We start from the raw sequence: 16,869 nt of genomic DNA on the forward strand, positions 1-16,869 counted from the left end.
AGGCGCCCTGGGCCTGGGCCCTGGCGTAGAGCACCCAGGCCGGGGCTCGCAGGCAGAAGTGGCCGAAGACGTGGCTCAGGGGATGGGACGCGGACTGTGGGTCGGGGGAAGGGGCTGGGTCCTGGAGATCAGGCTGGACAGGGACCTGGGAAGGCCCTCTGCCTCCTCAGAGAGAAACGGAGGCGTGGTCCCCGTCCCGCACCCTGGCGGCTCTTCGGATTACCCGGCCGATGCCTCGGGATAGCCCGAGGCGAGAATGGAGGGTGGGCGCTGGCGGCTGGACGGAGCGGGGCGGAGCTGGGCCGAGGGCGCCGGCCTCCCTCCCCGGGTCCTCTCAGGTGACAGACCCCCGCGGGCCCCCCGCCCCGCCCCGCCGCATATTCAGGAGGCCGGACCCGCCCCGTCCGAGAGCAGCTAGCGCGGCCGCGCCGGGAGCCTCAGCGGTCGATGCGTGCGCGGAGCCGGTACCCATCCTCCTCGAGTCCGCCGCCCGCCATGGCCCCTACGGCCGCCCGCCGCAGCCTCCTGGTTCTCCTGCAGGTGCTCGGGCTCGCCCTGGCGCAGATCGTAAGTCCCGCGCCGGGGTCCGGAGTGCGGGGTCTGGGTCCGGGTTTCAGCATCCCGCGGTCTAGTCAAGGGCTCTCTCTGCCTGACCCCCACCCTCTGCTGACACTCCCTAGCGCGAGGGGCAGCTTCGGACAGTCCCGCGGCGCACGTCCCCTTAGGAGGGGCACAAACGGGGGGCGTCTCGGCACAGTGAAAGGGGGTGGATGAACCGGGGAGCCAGAGGGACCCTGTCCCGAGATGCTCGGCCCTGCCTGGGACGGGCAGCGTGCGGCGAGAGCTGGCGCCGGGTCCTGGCAGCCCGAAGAGCCCAGGTGGCGGGGGACACAATGGTGCCCATTCACGGGGCTCCGGATTCTCCGCCCCCGCCGCCTCCCAGGGGGCGCCGGCTCCAGCCAGACGCCGCTCTCGCTGGCTGCTGCCTCTCTGCCGGGCTCGCGCGCTCGCGTCTCACTTTCGAGGGCCGGCTGGGGGAAGGGGGCCTAAGGGGACGCGGGCGCGGAGGGGCAGGGCCCGGGCGCCATCTGTGGCCTGGTGCGGTTCGCAGCTCGCCTGCCGGGCGCCAGCCTGGCACTTCTCGGCCTGCGGAGGGCGCGGGCACCTGGCAGGCGGGGGACCCCCACCCGAGTCGGGGGTGGCCCCGTAAGAGAGCCACCTAAGGGAGGACGGAGGAGCGGTGCTGCGAGAGGGGTGCTCTGAGTAGGAGGAGAGAATAGGCTTCCCTTCCCTGGGTCCCCCCACGCCCCGTCTCTCTGCGCCTCCCCAGCTGTCCCGTCGGACTTTATCCGCACCGGGAGGAGAGGAAGGGGTACCTACTCACTTTCAGTATCTGTTATTCACCTAAAAATAATCCGAGCAACCGTCCATTGAGGACCAAGCGTCTCTAGGCACCATCTTCCTTACCATCGGTTATTTATTTGAGCCATCAGCATCTCCATCTGTTCCCACCCACGACAGCGCAAGGGCAACATGGTACAGTGGAAGGAGGTGGGCAGACCTAGGACGGAATTCTGGCTCCACCGCTTACTTCCGGTGATCACGGACCCCTTCATCTTTCTGAGCCTGTTTCCTCAACTGCAAACTGGGGCTTGTTAGTTTCGGCCTCACAGTTCTAAGCATTCAAGAAGATAACATATGTAATGGTACACAATATCTGGTACACAGTGGGTTCTCAATAAACGGGGGGTTCGCGGCTCTCTGAGGAGCTCCCTTTCCGCAGGGAGAGGTGCACTCCTGGATGCCCAGTTCCCTGCACTATCTGAGGGCTGCACCCCTGTATGTGTTTTCAGAGAGGTCCACCAGGAGAGCGGGGGCCCCCGGGCCCCCCGGGGCCACCGGGAGTGCCTGGATCCGACGGAATCGACGTGAGTCTCTAACCTGGGACGGGAGGGGGAGAGAGGCGGCGGACAAAGGGGAACTTTGTGAGCCCTGGGAGTAGGGGGCGGGGGGCGGGGCGGTGAGGTTGACGCCTGGAGATGCAGTGCCCCCTGTTGCCAGTAGGCGGCGCCGGCCTGCACCACAAGGAGACCGTTTGTTCTACAAAAACCTCAAACCAGCCCCGAGATGCAGAGCCCGTTATAGCCGCCGGCGGACAAGGAGCTGCTGTTCGGTCTGCCCGCCACAGCTCACAGCGAGTCCTTATCCCTCGCCCCCTCCTCCCTTCTTTTTGGGGTGGGAGACGCCCTGCCTCCTCGCCCTGCCCCCTGGCACGTCTGGATGCTTCTTCAGGGTAGCTTGGGAGCCTTGGCCAGACCACTGACCAGCTAGGGCCAGACTCCCGTCTCTTCCTTTTGCATTTTTCTCCCCGATTTAGAACCAGCTGGTCTCGTTCCCTGCTCTCCCTACCACAGTGAGGGTTAAATACCTCATTCTGGATGCTCCCCCAGGAGGTCAGCCCCATGTTTACCTATCTCGACAGCCTTCTATTCAACCTGGTGCCCCACCCTCCAAACACAGGGCGCAGGGTCCCTGCCAGGCTCTCTGGCCGCCACAGGCTCTGAAATGCCTGGAAGCCTCTCTGGGGCTGAATGTGATTCCACAGCCCATGTCTGTCCTCCACCAAGGGTCCTTCGTCACAGGGGAAGGAGGTCCTTCTTGCCTTGGTGACAGATTGAATCTGTCCTCTTGGTCCTTGCCCCTGCCCCATCTCGTTTTCCTGACCCCAACCCAGACGGCCGCCACTGCCCCCTTCGCTTACCTCCCCTTCATGTTTTCCTAAAACCCCCACGTTTCTCCCCACACTTGCTCAAATCCAAGAGGCACCTGCTCTCCGAGGTAACTTGGAGCCAACAACCCTGTTCTCAGGTCTCCTAACTGGCTCCTTACCAACACTGGCATGACGAGAACCCAATCGCATGCTGTTATCACCCTCTCCAGCCTGCCTGGGATTGGTCTCAATCCACCTATGGTTTTCTTGCGGGAAAGGGAGCTATTTTCCTAAAAAGCACAAGGCTTGAGAGGGCCCCGGACAGAAGAGAGGAGAGTGAGGAGAGGAGCGTGTGGGCCGGGCCAGCCAGGGCTTGTGTGTGCCCATCTGGGGGAGCACGAGCCATAGTGTGCTGTCTCAACAACTTGTATCTTGCAGGGTGACAAGGGGCCCCCTGGGAAAGCTGGCCCTCCGGTGAGTGCTTTTTCCTCCCTGACCTCTGACCCTTCCAGGTCTTGCCCTCCTGTGTCTAATGTTTGCTCCACCTCTGTTTTCAAGGGACCTAAGGGAGAGCCTGGCAAAGCGGGGCCAGATGGGCCAGACGGCAAGCCCGGGATTGATGTGAGTACCTACCTGAGCGTCAGGTAGAGCAGGTTAGGGCTCCACCCACTGACTTCCAGAACCCAATTCTGGCATCTTCCCTGATCTACTATTCAGAGCAGGATGGAGACTCGACAGCTGTGAGCCCCCCTCACCTTCATATGAGATTGTGACCTCACACCCACCCCAGGAGCATTGAATCACAAGCAAATGGGGGTCCAGGGAGGGGTTCTGCTCATCAGCAGCAGCCAGAATTTAGTCTCACATTTCTGGCCCCCAAGTATCAAACTGAATACTCTGGGCAGAGCTGTCCTTATGCTCCCTCTCCCTTCCTCTCCTTTTTCCTTCCCCACTCCACCCATCACAGCCCCAGGCACCACTCAGGAGAGGAACATTATTTGGCTGATACCACAGAGTTCCCGGGGACCCCAAGGTCACAGGCTCCTGAACACAGCCAGGGGCATTGGGAAGTCTTCTTGTTGGGGCATACATTTGAGTCAGTCACTGAAAGATGGGAGGAAGAAGAGGCCCCCATGAGTTGCCTTTGTCCTGCTGGTGCAAGAGGTGCCCATTAGGGCTGTGACCAGCCACCAGGGCCGTTCCAACTTGTCCACACCCTGCAAAGATTACAAAGCATATTGCCTTCCACATCGGTTTTCATAGCCACCCAGAGAAGCAAGCATGATTATTAATCCATTTTGCAGATGAGAAAACTAAGGCTCAGAAAAAGTTGCCAAGGGCAGACATCAAGAAAATGGCTAATCCAGACCTATGTCTATCTAGGTTTTCTAGACTCCTAGACTGGAGGCATGAGGTCTGGGCTGACAAATCTTTGGGCCTTGGTGTCTCATCTTTCAAAAGACAATAATCGTCAAGGGCTATGGTGGGAACTGGCGGAAGGGAAAGTGAGGTGTTGACGCCCTTAGGCCTTCATGGAGTGTGGTGAAAGGCAGCCTGGGCCCACCCAGGAGAGACCTCTGGACCCGCCCTGCCCCGCGGGTCTGGGAGCAGGTTTGCCCCTCACGGATGTACCTTCTCTTTCTTCGCCAGGGTCTAACTGGAGCCAAGGGGGAGCCTGGTCCCATGGGGATCCCTGGAGTCAAGGTAAGTAGCCTGCTGGGGGCCTCAGCACGGGCAATCTAGCGCCAGAGTTTGGGAGGGGCTTCAGCAGACAGGAGCAGGGACCCAGGAGACCCCAGCCTCTGAGCCTCTCCCATTGCTCTTGCAGGGCCAGCCTGGGCTCCCAGGTCCCCCTGGCCTGCCGGTGAGTATAACTGGCAAGGGCTTTAAAGGACCCTTTGTGGGTAGGGGGACTTGTAAAAGGAGCCATGAACCTAATCTTTTCTTCTGTTCCAGGGCCCTGGCTTCGCCGGACCTCCTGTAAGTCTTCAGGGATGGGGCAGAGTCCCTGGGACTCTCCGGGAAGGAGGGTACAGAGGGCTTCCAGGGGACTGACCAGCATGGGGAGGGGCCAGCATGCTGTGATGGTGTTGGAAGTGGGCAGACTTGTCAGAGAACTCTGGGCGTATCCACTGGCTCTGAGATTCTCTGGCCCTTAAAGCCCTAATCTGTCAGCTTCTCTGGTGTTGGTTGCAAAGTGAAAGTGGGGAAGAGGGCTCTGGGTCCCTCTGTGCCAGGGCTGGGCTGACCCTCTGAGGCATCCCAGCCACTGATGTCTCTGTCCCTAGGGACCACCTGGACCTGTTGGCCTCCCTGGTGAGATGGGAATCACAGGCCCCAAGGTGAGCCCCAGCTACCCCTCTGCTCACTCCGCCTCCTGCCCTCTGCCTTCAAGCTGGCAAGCTGAGTATCTCTCCAGGATTTCTTGAGTCTGCCTCTGGCCACCAGGGAGCTCCTGCAGGTCTGGGGCAGAAACCCCTCCTGCTGAGCCCACCCTGTGGTAGGTCTTCCAGGGAGGCCAAGGGCTGGGGCCATCCCCCCGAAGATCAGGCCTTGATCTCCCCAAGAGCCCAGATCTCAGGAGGTGACCTGGAGGGCAGGGTGGACAGGGCAGTAGCAGGAACTGGAGGAGGGGGCAGGGGTGACCTAGGCAGGACTGGACAAGGGTATGATTTGGGGCCTTCTTGCTTCCAGGGGGATCCTGGACCAGAGGGACCAGCAGGGCCCCCGGGGCCCCCTGGGAAACCGGTAAGTGTCCTCAGACCTCCCACACGGCAGTGTGTGGCTGGGGAAGGACAAGAGTCCTTGGCGCAAGCCCGGGGTGGGGACAGTTTGCTTCAGGCTCCGTCTCCATACATCTTTTCTCAGGGCCGCCCAGGAACCATTCAGGGTCTGGAAGGCAGCGCGGACTTCCTGGTGAGAGGTGGGGGGGGGGGGGCCTGTGGCGGGGCTAATCCGGGGAAGGGGCGGGTCATCTTGAGAGGGGCGGGCAAGGAGATAGGTTCCTTCAGGAGGTAGGGTCAGAGGGAGATGGGGAGGGGCTACAGCTGAGAGGTGCAGCCAGGTGCGGTGGGAGGGGGATGGGAGCTGGCAAGATGGGGAAGCACTGCCCAGTTGGCCTGGGGCACGCCAGTGACCACAGAGCCCTGCGGGATTTCCTTTCCAGTGTCCAACCAACTGTCCAGCGGGCGTGAAAGGGCCCCCGGGGCTGCAGGGAGTGAAGGTGAGCTCCTGGGCCAAGTCTTGGGGGATGGGGGGTGGGGAGGGGACCTACTCTGAGCTCTCTCCTTCCCTGCAGGGGCATCCTGGCAAGCGCGGGCTTCTGGGAGATTCCGGCCGCCAGGGGAAGCCGGTGAGTGTGAGGGCTGAGGGCCCTGGGAGGGTGTGTGTGGAGAGGGCCCTACAGGAGACTCCCCCCCATCCTTCTCCCTTCCCCTTCCCCTGTGGGGCTCTGGGGATAAAGCCTTGAGCTGGGAGGCAAGAGGCCTAGATTCTAGGTCAATGTGTCCCCGGGCAAGTCCGTTCTCCTTGCTGTGCTTCCATTTCCCCATCCGTCCATCACATGGGACCGTATGGTTTCTAGGAGGCCTTCCTGTCTGCTTTTGCTGGGGAGAGGATGGTGTCTTTGGTTGTCTGTATGTTTGTCTCTCGATCTGCCTGCCTATCTGACTGCTCTTTCCTGCCCCTTAGGGTCCCAAGGGAGATGTGGGTGCCTCTGGAGAGCAAGGCATCCCTGGACCGCCGGTAAGGAGCACTTTCCAAGGGCCCTCCTCACCTCTCCTGGGAGACCTTAGTGGAGTCATTCTCCTGCTCTGGGCTCTAACTTGTGAAAGAGACACCTGTGTCCAGCTGGTGTGTCTCTGGGTGGGGGGGGAGGGAGGCTGAGGCTGACTGTGAGAGACTGGGGGACAGGAACCAAGGCTGTCAGCCAGAAGACTCACCTGAGGCCCAGGTTCTGCCACTATCCCTTCTGAGTGACCCTGGCGAGTCTCTCCCATCTCCGAGCATCGGTGACCATCTGTGATAGGGACTCCGTGCCTGCCTCAGAAAGGCACTGAGACAATTGGGTGGGGGTCAGGGAAGGTGTCACAAAGTGGGCCTTCTAGTTGCCATCGCTGTCATTCTTCTGTCTTGACAGGGTCCCCAGGGCGTCAGGGGCTACCCGGGCATGGCGGGACCCAAAGGAGAGACGGTGAGTGGGTCTGGGGTGTCCTGCAAGAGCTGCTGGAACCAGCCCTCTGGCCTCTGGGGTCCAGCCGGGACTGACCCGCGACCTCTCCTCTCCCCAGGGTCCTCACGGGTACAAAGGCATGGTGGGCTCCATCGGCGCCGCCGGGTCACCAGTGAGTCCACTCCTGCTCCCGCCCACACTCACCTCCTCCAGACACAGCTCCTAGGGCTGCAGAGGGGTGCGGTTCCGCCTGAGCCCACATAACTTGCATTTCTGTTTGTCCTTCTTGCCAGGGTGAGGAAGGTCCTCCGGGGCCACCAGGCCGAGCTGGGGAGAAGGGTGACGTGGTGAGTCCTCAGGCACCCCTGTCCAGTCACGGCCCCTGGGGAGAACTGGGTGGACTCAGCTCCACCCAAGGCTCACGTGCGTGCACAAACGTGTGTGTGTGTGCATACGTTATTCTGCGTGTCTGTGCGTGTGGGTGACTGATGTGAGGGAGGAACGCCTGTGCCCAGAGCCCAGCCAGCCCCAGCAGCCCCCTCCTCCGAGCCCAGCCTGTTGCTGATCAAATTCAGACTTTGGGAGAACCATGTAATGCAGTCCCACGGTCACTGGGGCCAGACAATGAAATTCCAGGGAATCAGTCATGGGGCTAATGGGATTTGGTCCAGATCCCAGTTCTCTTAACTCTCTCTTTTTTTAAAGTAAAAGACTATCTCGTTCGAGCAGTTCTGAGTTTACAGAAAAATTGAGCAGAAAGTAAAGTTAGGGTTGTTTTTCTTTTTGTTAGTTTTTTTATTGTGCAAGTTTTTTAACATACGCAAAAGTAGGGAGAATAATATAGTGATCCTTTATGTACCTACCTCCCCAAATTAACCTTTTACTGCTCTCACTTCATCCATCCTCTTCTCCCTTTCTTTCCTTCACTTCATTGCTTTGCTCTGATATTTTCAAGCAAATTCTTAACATTACGTCATGTTACCCACTTCTGAATGTATCTCTTACAAATAAGGCTCTTTCCTCACATAACCACGATATCATTATCACACCAACAAAATTATCAATTATTCCTGAACATCATCCAATCATCAGCTTGTAGTCAATTTTTCCCAGTGATCTCAAAAATGTCTTTTCAGGGTTCTTGTTCAAATCAAGACCCAAACCGAGTCCACACATTGTCTTTAGTTGTTGTGTTTCTTCACATCAGTGTCACTCGGGGCCTTGGTGGGTCTCAGGAGCGCTGGCTCCTCCCCTGTCCTGCTCCAGCCCAGCCTGCTTGGTGCTGACCTCTGCTCCCTCCCGCTGGGTCCAGGGCAAACTCACACAACTAGGCCCCTCTCCTACAGCCCCTGCACAGCATGGCCTGTGCCACAGGGACCCTGGGACCCGGAGGTCACTGTTCTCAGCTGTTCCCTTCTCTGAACAGCCAGACAGGAGTTCAGCCTCCTGAAGGTGATCTGATCTCTGTCTACTTTGCAGGGCAGCCAAGGTATCCGAGGACCCCAGGGAATAACAGGCCCGAAGGGAGCAACCGTAAGTGGACAGAGGGCAGGGTCCAGGCAGCTCTCCAAGCCCCCAGAGGAGGAGGAGCCTGGGATTCTAGACTGAACTCTGTTGCCGGTGGGCTGTCACCTCGGGAAATGCCCTCTTTCTGCGCCTTAGTTTTTTCACCTGTAAATAGGGTGGTGATGTAGGAGAGGTCCTGGGACACTTATCACCCACACAAGGGAAGGACTGTGGTCCATCCCATGAAATCGCTTCCCACTTCCACTCTCCCACCCCCAATTGGCTGGTGGGGCTTCCCAAGATGACCTGACTCACTTCCTACGCACAGGGACATGGGTGGGTGGCCTGACCCTAGGCATCTCCCCATTGTGAGTGTCCCTTCGACTTTCCTCCTGAGCAGGGCCCACCAGGCATTGACGGCAAGGACGGGACCCCAGGCACACCTGGCATGAAGGTAGAAGTGGGGACGGCTGGTGGGATTGGGGCAAGGGTCAGGGCCCTTTCCAGCTGAGGCTCTGAGTCCCATCACACTGAGCCTGGAGGCCTAGGAGCCTGGGATCCTCACGCGTGTCACGGACACATTCCTGGTTGCCTCGGGACCTCAGTTTCCCTGCCTCCACTCGGGTGGGAGACTCATCTGTGTCTCTGGTTCTGTCTCTCGCAGGGCAGTGCAGGACAGGTGGGGCGGCCAGGAAACCCGGGCCACCAGGGCCTAGTGGTGAGTATGGGGCGGAGCCATGGGGGCTGCCACACAGCAAGTTGCTTATCCTCCTCCAGGAGGCCAGGCACTCTGTGGCCCACCTCCCCACGGTGGCGTGAGTGGCTGATGAGATGGAAGTCACACACCCAGGGCTCGTGCTCTAGTCCCTGTCCCCACCCAGCTCAGGCCTCCTCACCAAGTCTGGCCTGGCTTGGGCTTCATCATTTGGACAGTTGCTCCGACCTTCTCTTTGACCATTCCAACCGTCCATGTTGGCTAAGTGGAATCTGACCATTTCCCTGCTAAACACCTTCCGTGCTCCCCCTCCCCTGCTGCCTCCAGGAAAAAGTCATTCTGTCCAGTCATTCAATAGAGTTACTGAGGTCCAGTAAGTGGCAGGGAAAGTTATGAACAGGACAGCTACACTCCTCGTCCTCACAGCTCACCTTAGCATCTAAGGACCACCATAATCTGACCCCAACCTATCCATCTGCCTCATCAGCCACTGCCTCTCTTCATCCTCTCCCTTCTCAACATGGCCTTGGCTTTTCTGCCTCCACACATTCAAGTCTTTACTGGTCCCTCTGCTTGGAATGCCCTTCCCATCTCTCTGTGCCTTCTCACCGTCAGGCCCACCTCCATCCCACACCTTCTGGGAACCCCCGTCCCTCCCTGCCAGGGGTAATGAGGCCGAGGCCCGCTAACATGTCCACGTGCAGACTGTGTTCCTGTGTGCACTCACATGTGGTCCTCTTCTCCCCATGGACCACAGGCACTTGTAGGCAGGCCCTTCTGTACCCACCTCCTCTCTCACCAGGGATTCGCGGCTAGGCACAGTCAAGTTCATGGCTGGGCCTTCTGCTGTTCAGCTCCCATAAGGCAGGGGAGGAATCCGGGAGGCAAAGCAGTAGGTGCACAGGGCTCCCCCTGCCAGGGGAGAAACTGACATCAGCTTCCTTCTACAGGGTGTGCCCGGCCAGCCTGGGACAAAAGGAGGCCCTGGAGACAAGGTGAGAGGGCAGAGTTGGCTTCATCTGAGCAAGGGAGCCTGGGGGCAGGGACCAGGGACACAGCTTAAAGACTGCAAGGCCCAGTCCTCAGCCCAAGCTCAGAGACTTGGCCTGGACACAAGTCCCTTGGGCCTAACCACCTCCCTCCTGTCACCTCCCTCCCACCCTCATCCTGGCTAGAGGAAACAGGATGGCATGGCTGCATACCTAGATGAGAAACAGGAAAATCAATGGAGTCCAGAGGACCTCACCAATAACCCTCTCCTCTCCCCAACTCATTTGGTTCCAGTCTTTTTAAGGTTCCCTGGGCTTCTCCAAGGCCAAGGGCCTGACTGGGCTACACAGACTAACCTCAGAACTCTGTTTTCCTGCAGGGTGAGCCAGGCCGGCAAGGCTTCCCAGGAGTCTCTGGTTCCCCCGGGAAGGAGGTGAGTGTCCCCTCTTCTGACACAAGGGCTCTTGCTTTGCTCCCTTCCCCCGCTCCCCCAGGCCTGAGGACCCTGCCCTCATTGTATGGGGCCTGAGTGAGACTGTGAGGTGGACCCCTAGCCTAGGGGTGCCCTCGGTGCCAGTCAAGGCTCTGCCACTGACCCAGGGAAGCTCTCTTCTCTCTCTGGGCCCCGGTTTCCCTGTGTACAATGCAGAGAGGGTGGGAGCTGCTTCGGTCCTGGGGTAGGACCTCTCCAGGTGGCCCAACTGACTGGGGCTGAGAATCCAGCAGGAAGTCATTCATTCATTCATTCCATAAACATTCACCAAATATCTGCAACCTGCTAGACGCTGAGATAGACAGTCTCCTACTCACACGGAGCTTACAGTTTCGTGGGAGAGACAGACATTAAATTAAATAAATGATCGCATGATGACTACAACTGTATTGGGTCCTATGAAGGAAAAGTACAGGGACCGGAAGAAGAGGAGGTGAAGGAAGTCTTCCTGATGAAGCAAATTAGCTGAGCCCCAAGGGTGGGTAGGGGCTGGCCAGGTGTGGAAGGGAGGGATCCTCCAGGCTATTGCTCACCTCTGATTTCTCTGTCCCCCAGGGAGAGCCAGGGCCTCGAGGAGAAATCGGTCCCCAGGGCATCATGGGGCAGAAGGTAAGTGCCTGGCACAGTGGCCCCTCCCTGGGGGCCTCTGCAGCAGCTGGCACTGCTGGACCCAGGATCTGGGTCCTCTCAAGGCTCCAGTACCTGCCCAGTCCTGCCCAGCCTGCATGAGGCCTCCCAGTCAGGGCCTTAGTTTGCTGGTCTGAAGTGGAGCCAAGGACCTCCATGGTGGTGACAGCAGGAATGGAGGGCACCCTGACCACACAGGGTCTGGGATCTGGCAGGGAGAGGCTGCCCCTGCTGATAGCCGGATGTGACCTTCACTTTCCATTTCAGGGTGACCACGGTGAGAGGGGGCCAGTGGGGCAGCCAGGCCCTCAAGGCCTACAGGTAAGTGCAGGGCGGCTGAGATGGGCATGGGGAGCATGTCTGGGCACCTCATCTGACTTACTCCTCTGGTTTCTTTTCTCCTCAGGGCCCCAAGGGGGAACAGGGTCCCCCCGGAATTCCAGGGCCCCAAGGCTTGCCAGGAATCAAGGGAGACAAGGTACCAAATGGGGCTGGAAAATACCAGGGAAAGAAGCCTTAAGACTCTGGGGGAGGAGTCGGTGGAGGGCAGTGAGATCCTTGAGCACCGCAAATCTTCGTGGAAAAAGTACTCCCTGCGGGTCCCAAGGGACCCCGGGGTGGGGGGGGGGGGGCGGGGGCGCGGCGGAGCTGTAGAGGGGCGTGTGGCCAGGAGCCGGGGTTGGGGGGACCCTGTGGACCTAGCCTCCCCTGGACCCGAGCTCACCAAGCCCCGGACCCCCCCCATCCCCCCCCACCCCCCCCCCACCTCACCCCCGCTTTCTCCAGGGCTCCCCAGGGAAGACCGGGCCCCGCGGCGGAGTGGTGAGTGCCAGCATGTCCCCTTCCCCCGCCGTCTGGGCATCCCACGTCGGGGCGGGGGACGCGGGTGTCACAGGCCAGCACAGCCGCCCCACCCCTGCTCCCACGCCACGCGGGGCCACCGCGGTCTGACTCGGTCTCAATCTGCAGGGCGACCCGGGGGTGGCTGGCCTCCCAGGAGAGAAAGGCGAGAAGGTGAGCCGGCTGTGGGGGGCGGCGGGGTGGGGGGAGCGGCGGGCGGGCCCTGGGACCCCTCGTGACCGTGCTTCCTTGTGCCTGCAGGGCGAGTCCGGCGAGCCGGGGCCCAAGGGACAGGTGAGTCCTGCAGCCGCGACACCACCTTCCCCCTCTCCCGCCATCCCCCTTCCCTCGGCGCCGCTGGGGACCAGGACCGCGGCTCCCCAGGCTTCCCTCCCCCCCATCCCATCCTTCCCCGACCCCGCCCCCCGCTGCCCCCAGCGCGTGCGTCCTCTGACCCCGGCTCTGCACCCACCCCGCTCGGCAGCAAGGAGTCCGCGGAGAAGCCGGCTATCCGGGCCCCAGCGGGGATGCAGGCGCCCCGGGGGTGCAGGGCTACCCCGGGCCCCCGGGCCCTCGAGGACTGGCTGGAAACCGAGGCTTGCCCGGACAGCCCGGGAGGCAGGGCGTGGCGGTAAGTTGGCCTCCAGGGGTGGAGGAGTCTCTTTGGAAGGACATCTCTTTGGGATGCTGCTTATCGCCCCAAAGGCTGGGAATTCCCAGAGGAAGCTGGCTTCCCTGAGGCTGATTCCAAACCTCAGGGTCAGAGAGGATGGGTGTGGGTGCAGGAGGGATTTCAGTCAGATGCTGAAAATACTTCTGGTGAGAAAACGGGAACAGGAGGGGGTCATAGCGCTGGAGCAGTCAGCCCTGGCAGCCAGGGGCTTCTTCCTGAAAGACCTCCTCTGCTTTCAGGGCCGAGATGCTAGTGACCAGCACATCGAGGATGTGGTGCTGAAGATGCTGCAAGGTGAGGGGCGGGGGGGCAACAACTCCTCCCCACAGTCAGGGCATCGCCATCCTTCAGGAGCCTCTTCAAGTGGCCTTGCTGGAGAGTCTGGAGTCAGGGGCGGCCATTCCAGCTCTGCCTCCAAGGGTCTGGGGACCTTACGTACATCCCTGCCCTCTCAGGACCTTTGACATCCATAAAACAGCCTGAGGAAGGTGGAGGTTAACCCCCAGGCTGTTCTGTGTGCACACGTAGGGGCCAGGGGCCAGGGGCCAGGGGCCAGGGGCCAGGATGCTCTGCCTTCCCCAGTTTTACTGAGCTGACACCCATCTTACAGACTTCTCTGTCTCCCTCCCTCCCTCCAGAGCAACTGGCAGAGATGGCTGTGAGTGCCAAGCGGGAGGCTCTGGGTGCGACCGGGATGATGGGTCTCCCAGGACCCCCTGGGCCTCCTGGGTACCCAGGCAAACAGGGACCCATTGGGCACCCTGGCCCTCGGGGCATTCCTGGCATCGTGGGAGCCGTGGGTCAGATTGGCAACACCGGGCCCAAGGGTGAGTACTATTCTGTGGTGGCCAGGGGATGGGGGTTTGGCCAAGACCAGCCCCTGGGGGGGTCTCAGTTACTGAGTTGATTGCTCCGCCTCCTGTTTTATCTTTCATCATTCTCCTTCCCAGGATGAGGTATAGACACTTTCACCCATTTCTCCCACATGTGACTCCTGGGCTTGCTTTTTCAGTAGCTAATTGATAGAAATGAATGTACTGTTTTACAGATTGGGCTTTTTGGGGGGTTTTGTTTGTTTTAAATTTACTTAGTGGTACTCCATAAACTTCCTTCCATGTCTCTAAAAGTGGGGAGGCAGATTAAGAAAATACTAATGAAGGCAAGCTCGAGTCACAAGACAGGTGTGAGTCCAGACTCTGCCACTTTCTCATTGTGGCTCCTGAACAAGTTACCTGTTTATCTTCCTGGGCCTTAGATTTATCATCTGTAAAATGGGGATATTAATAGCAACAACCTCATAGTTGTCATGAAGATTACATTTATAGGTAACTTACATAGAGTTGGCACATAGTAAATGCCAACTATTGTTATTATTAGACACTTTCCTGTAAAGAACTTTATCAGCTGTATAGTCTTCCATCCTTTGGACTTGCCTTTATTTAATCAGTTCTGCAGTCATTTCCAACTTTCCCCTATTATAAACTAGCACAAAACAAATAATTGTGTGTGAAATAGAAATTAAGTAGCAAGCCGAGTAGAAAAAAAGCATTTTCCTATTCTGAAAAACTAAGGCTTGATTCTTTCTCTGCAGGAAAATGTGGAGAGAAGGGTGATAGGGGGGAAGTTGGACGAGGGCATCCCGGGATGCCTGGGCCCCCAGGGATCCCAGGTAAGATCTTGGCACTGCCCAGTGGCAGTTGTGTCCCTCAGCTCTGGGATTAATGACCCAAAGACAACTGGGTCTCTTCCATGGAGGCCTCATGCTCAGCCAACTCAGTCCCACACATCCGATTTTTGATACTTTTGGAGCACCCAGGAGCCTCTGGGTGGGGTCTGGCTGAGAACTGGACAGCTGGGATTCTGAGGACTTCCTGGGTTGCACAAAAATCTGCTTCATGGAGGGAAAGGAAGGGGCATGTGCTCCCCAGGGTCACTGATTGGGAGTTGGGAGGAAAGGACAATCAGACACGACTCTCAGAACATGTGTGTCTGGGGCAGAGTCCCTCCTTTCTGTGTGTCCTTGGCTTCATTTTCCCCACCTTGATGTCTTGACCTTCTCCCTCTCATAGGACTGCCTGGCCGGCCTGGCCAGGCAATCAACGGCAAAGATGGAGATCGAGGAGTCCCAGGGGCCCCAGGAGAGGCAGGCCGACCTGGCCTGCCAGGCCCCATGGGGCTGCCAGGCTTCTGTGAGCCTGCGGCCTGCCTTGGAGCCTCAGCCTACACATCTGCACGCCTCACAGAGCCTGGATCCATCAAGGGGCCATGAGCATCAGGCCAAGACGGAGCCCAGTGGGCATCCTAGGGGGAAAGGACTAGGTGCCCTCTGGGTGGACATGCATCCCATTCCTCTGCCCAGGAAACTAGCTTTCCCAGGACCTTTGTCTGGGACCCAGGAGTCCTGAGGAAAAGAAAATTCTAAAACATGGGGGAAGGGAAGGGAGGACATCAGAGTGAAAAGGTGAGGCTAATAGACAGGGCAAGTGGCACCGGAGAGTGCAAGGTCCAGAGGATGGTGTGGCTTTCCTTCCCGGAGCACCGCTCAAATGTCACCAAAACAAATGTCTCCTTAATTTGCACCATCCTCCACTGGCCATCTTGTCCTTGGGGCAAGTGGACTGACGCCTTTGCTGATTCCTGATTCCATTTTCACCCCCTGGGCTTACTGGCTGACTGCCTGGAGGTGGCCATCCTTAAGCCAGTCCACTACTTCCTCCCTGCCTTCCTCCCATCTGAGTATTTAAACACCCATCTCCCTTCCCTTTCTGGCATCACCCTCTCCCACCAAACCGCTAGATCCACCCAAGCCTTTCTGTAAATAAAAGCCCCTGACTTGGGTACAAACCAGGATGTGAGTGTTGGGCTTAATTTCTTGTGGCTTAGGGGTGGGCCTCCACGACCTGAGCAGGATGGTCAAGGGCTCCAGAAGGGGAGGGTGGAGGGCGGGGTACCTTCCTCTGGGTACATCCTGAATTAGGATGGCACAGCATATTTGAGGAACACCTGTGGGATGAACCTGCAGGTAGAGTTAGGATGGTGACCCTCTGTCTAACTTTGGGCAGATCCTTCCCAGCCTTTGTACAGCTGGGCAAGGACTTGGCCTTGCCTCATTTATTCAGTAGAGCGCACCCAGTGTCTTGCCAGGGCCTGACACACAGGAGGTCCTCTGTGAGTTTTGGCACCCACCGTGTGCTGGCCCTGGGGCAGGAGCTGGCAGCCAAGACTGGAAGTCCTGGCTCTTGCCTTCCAGGGGCTTCTAGGCCCATGAGAAAAACAGACCTGGACCTGGATGATGAGGGCAGAAGTGACATTCGCTCATGCCACTTTCACTGAGGGAACATCTAGGGGAGACTGACTCAGATCTGATGTGTCGGTCTGGGGGCTCCCAGCCTCATAGCTGTGTAGGCCAGCAAGGCCACTCCAAGCAGCAGGAGCAGGAAAGGGCGTGGCAGGTACCTCTGACCCATGCAATGATGGGAGCTTTTGAAATTCAGGGAGTGACCCATCCCTTTGCACCATTATTGATTTGGGCATTTATTCCCCCAAATGAAGCATTCTGCCAGCTTCCTCCTGGAGACACAGGACTCCGGCCTGAGGTCCCAGCATTTGTGAAACTTGGGCTCTCTTACACCTCACCCTAAACCTGGCTGTAAGTCTCCACTTACGCTGGAGCAGCCTTCTCTTCCTCTGGCCAGCAGATGCCGAGAACTCCCCTCAGTAGCCTCCCCTGCCCCAGCACACACACACACACACACACACACACACACACACACACACACACACACACACACACACACACACACACCATGGGTGACCTCTCAGCAGATGCCGAGAACTCCCCTCAGTAGCCTCCCCTGCCCCAGCACACACACACACACACACACACACACACACACACACACACACACACACACACACACACACACACACACCATGGGTGACCTCTCAGCCCCCTTACCTCAATCCAGGGACAGACAGGAAGGAGAAGGTAGGGTAGCCCTAAGGGCCACAGAGGTGGCTTCACCCTCAGAGCTTTGGCAAATCCGGAATCACAGCATCCCAAGCCCCTCAGAAGGCCCCGTTGCTGCTGTGGCTGCCAGGGGAGCCGTTGGAATGCAGAATCTAGAGCTCAGTGGAGGGCTGG

At 58.8% G+C, this 16,869-nt stretch overlaps 1 protein-coding gene across 1 annotated transcript; it reads left to right on the forward strand.

Annotated features, from left to right (window-relative positions):
- Positions 1 to 264: 264 nt before the first annotated feature.
- Positions 265 to 15,572, forward strand: COL9A2 (collagen type IX alpha 2 chain). The gene is made up of 32 exons (XM_061184430.1): positions 265 to 567; positions 1,854 to 1,928; positions 3,149 to 3,184; positions 3,269 to 3,331; positions 4,361 to 4,414; positions 4,539 to 4,574; positions 4,667 to 4,690; positions 4,999 to 5,052; positions 5,405 to 5,458; positions 5,579 to 5,626; positions 5,877 to 5,933; positions 6,009 to 6,062; positions 6,401 to 6,454; positions 6,849 to 6,902; positions 7,000 to 7,053; positions 7,175 to 7,228; positions 8,361 to 8,414; positions 8,788 to 8,841; positions 9,052 to 9,105; positions 10,053 to 10,097; positions 10,472 to 10,525; positions 11,141 to 11,194; positions 11,480 to 11,533; positions 11,619 to 11,690; positions 11,999 to 12,034; positions 12,182 to 12,226; positions 12,314 to 12,346; positions 12,537 to 12,683; positions 12,965 to 13,019; positions 13,364 to 13,552; positions 14,317 to 14,394; positions 14,795 to 15,572. The coding sequence occupies exons 1-32, from the start codon at positions 448 to 450 to the stop codon at positions 14,992 to 14,994; spliced, it is 2,115 nt and encodes a 704-aa protein (XP_061040413.1). The 5' UTR covers positions 265 to 447; the 3' UTR covers positions 14,995 to 15,572.
- Positions 15,573 to 16,869: the final 1,297 nt, after the last annotated feature.

Source organism: Eubalaena glacialis, chromosome 3 (genome assembly GCF_028564815.1).
Source record: "Eubalaena glacialis isolate mEubGla1 chromosome 3, mEubGla1.1.hap2.+ XY, whole genome shotgun sequence".
NCBI classification, from domain to species: domain Eukaryota; kingdom Metazoa; phylum Chordata; class Mammalia; order Artiodactyla; family Balaenidae; genus Eubalaena; species Eubalaena glacialis.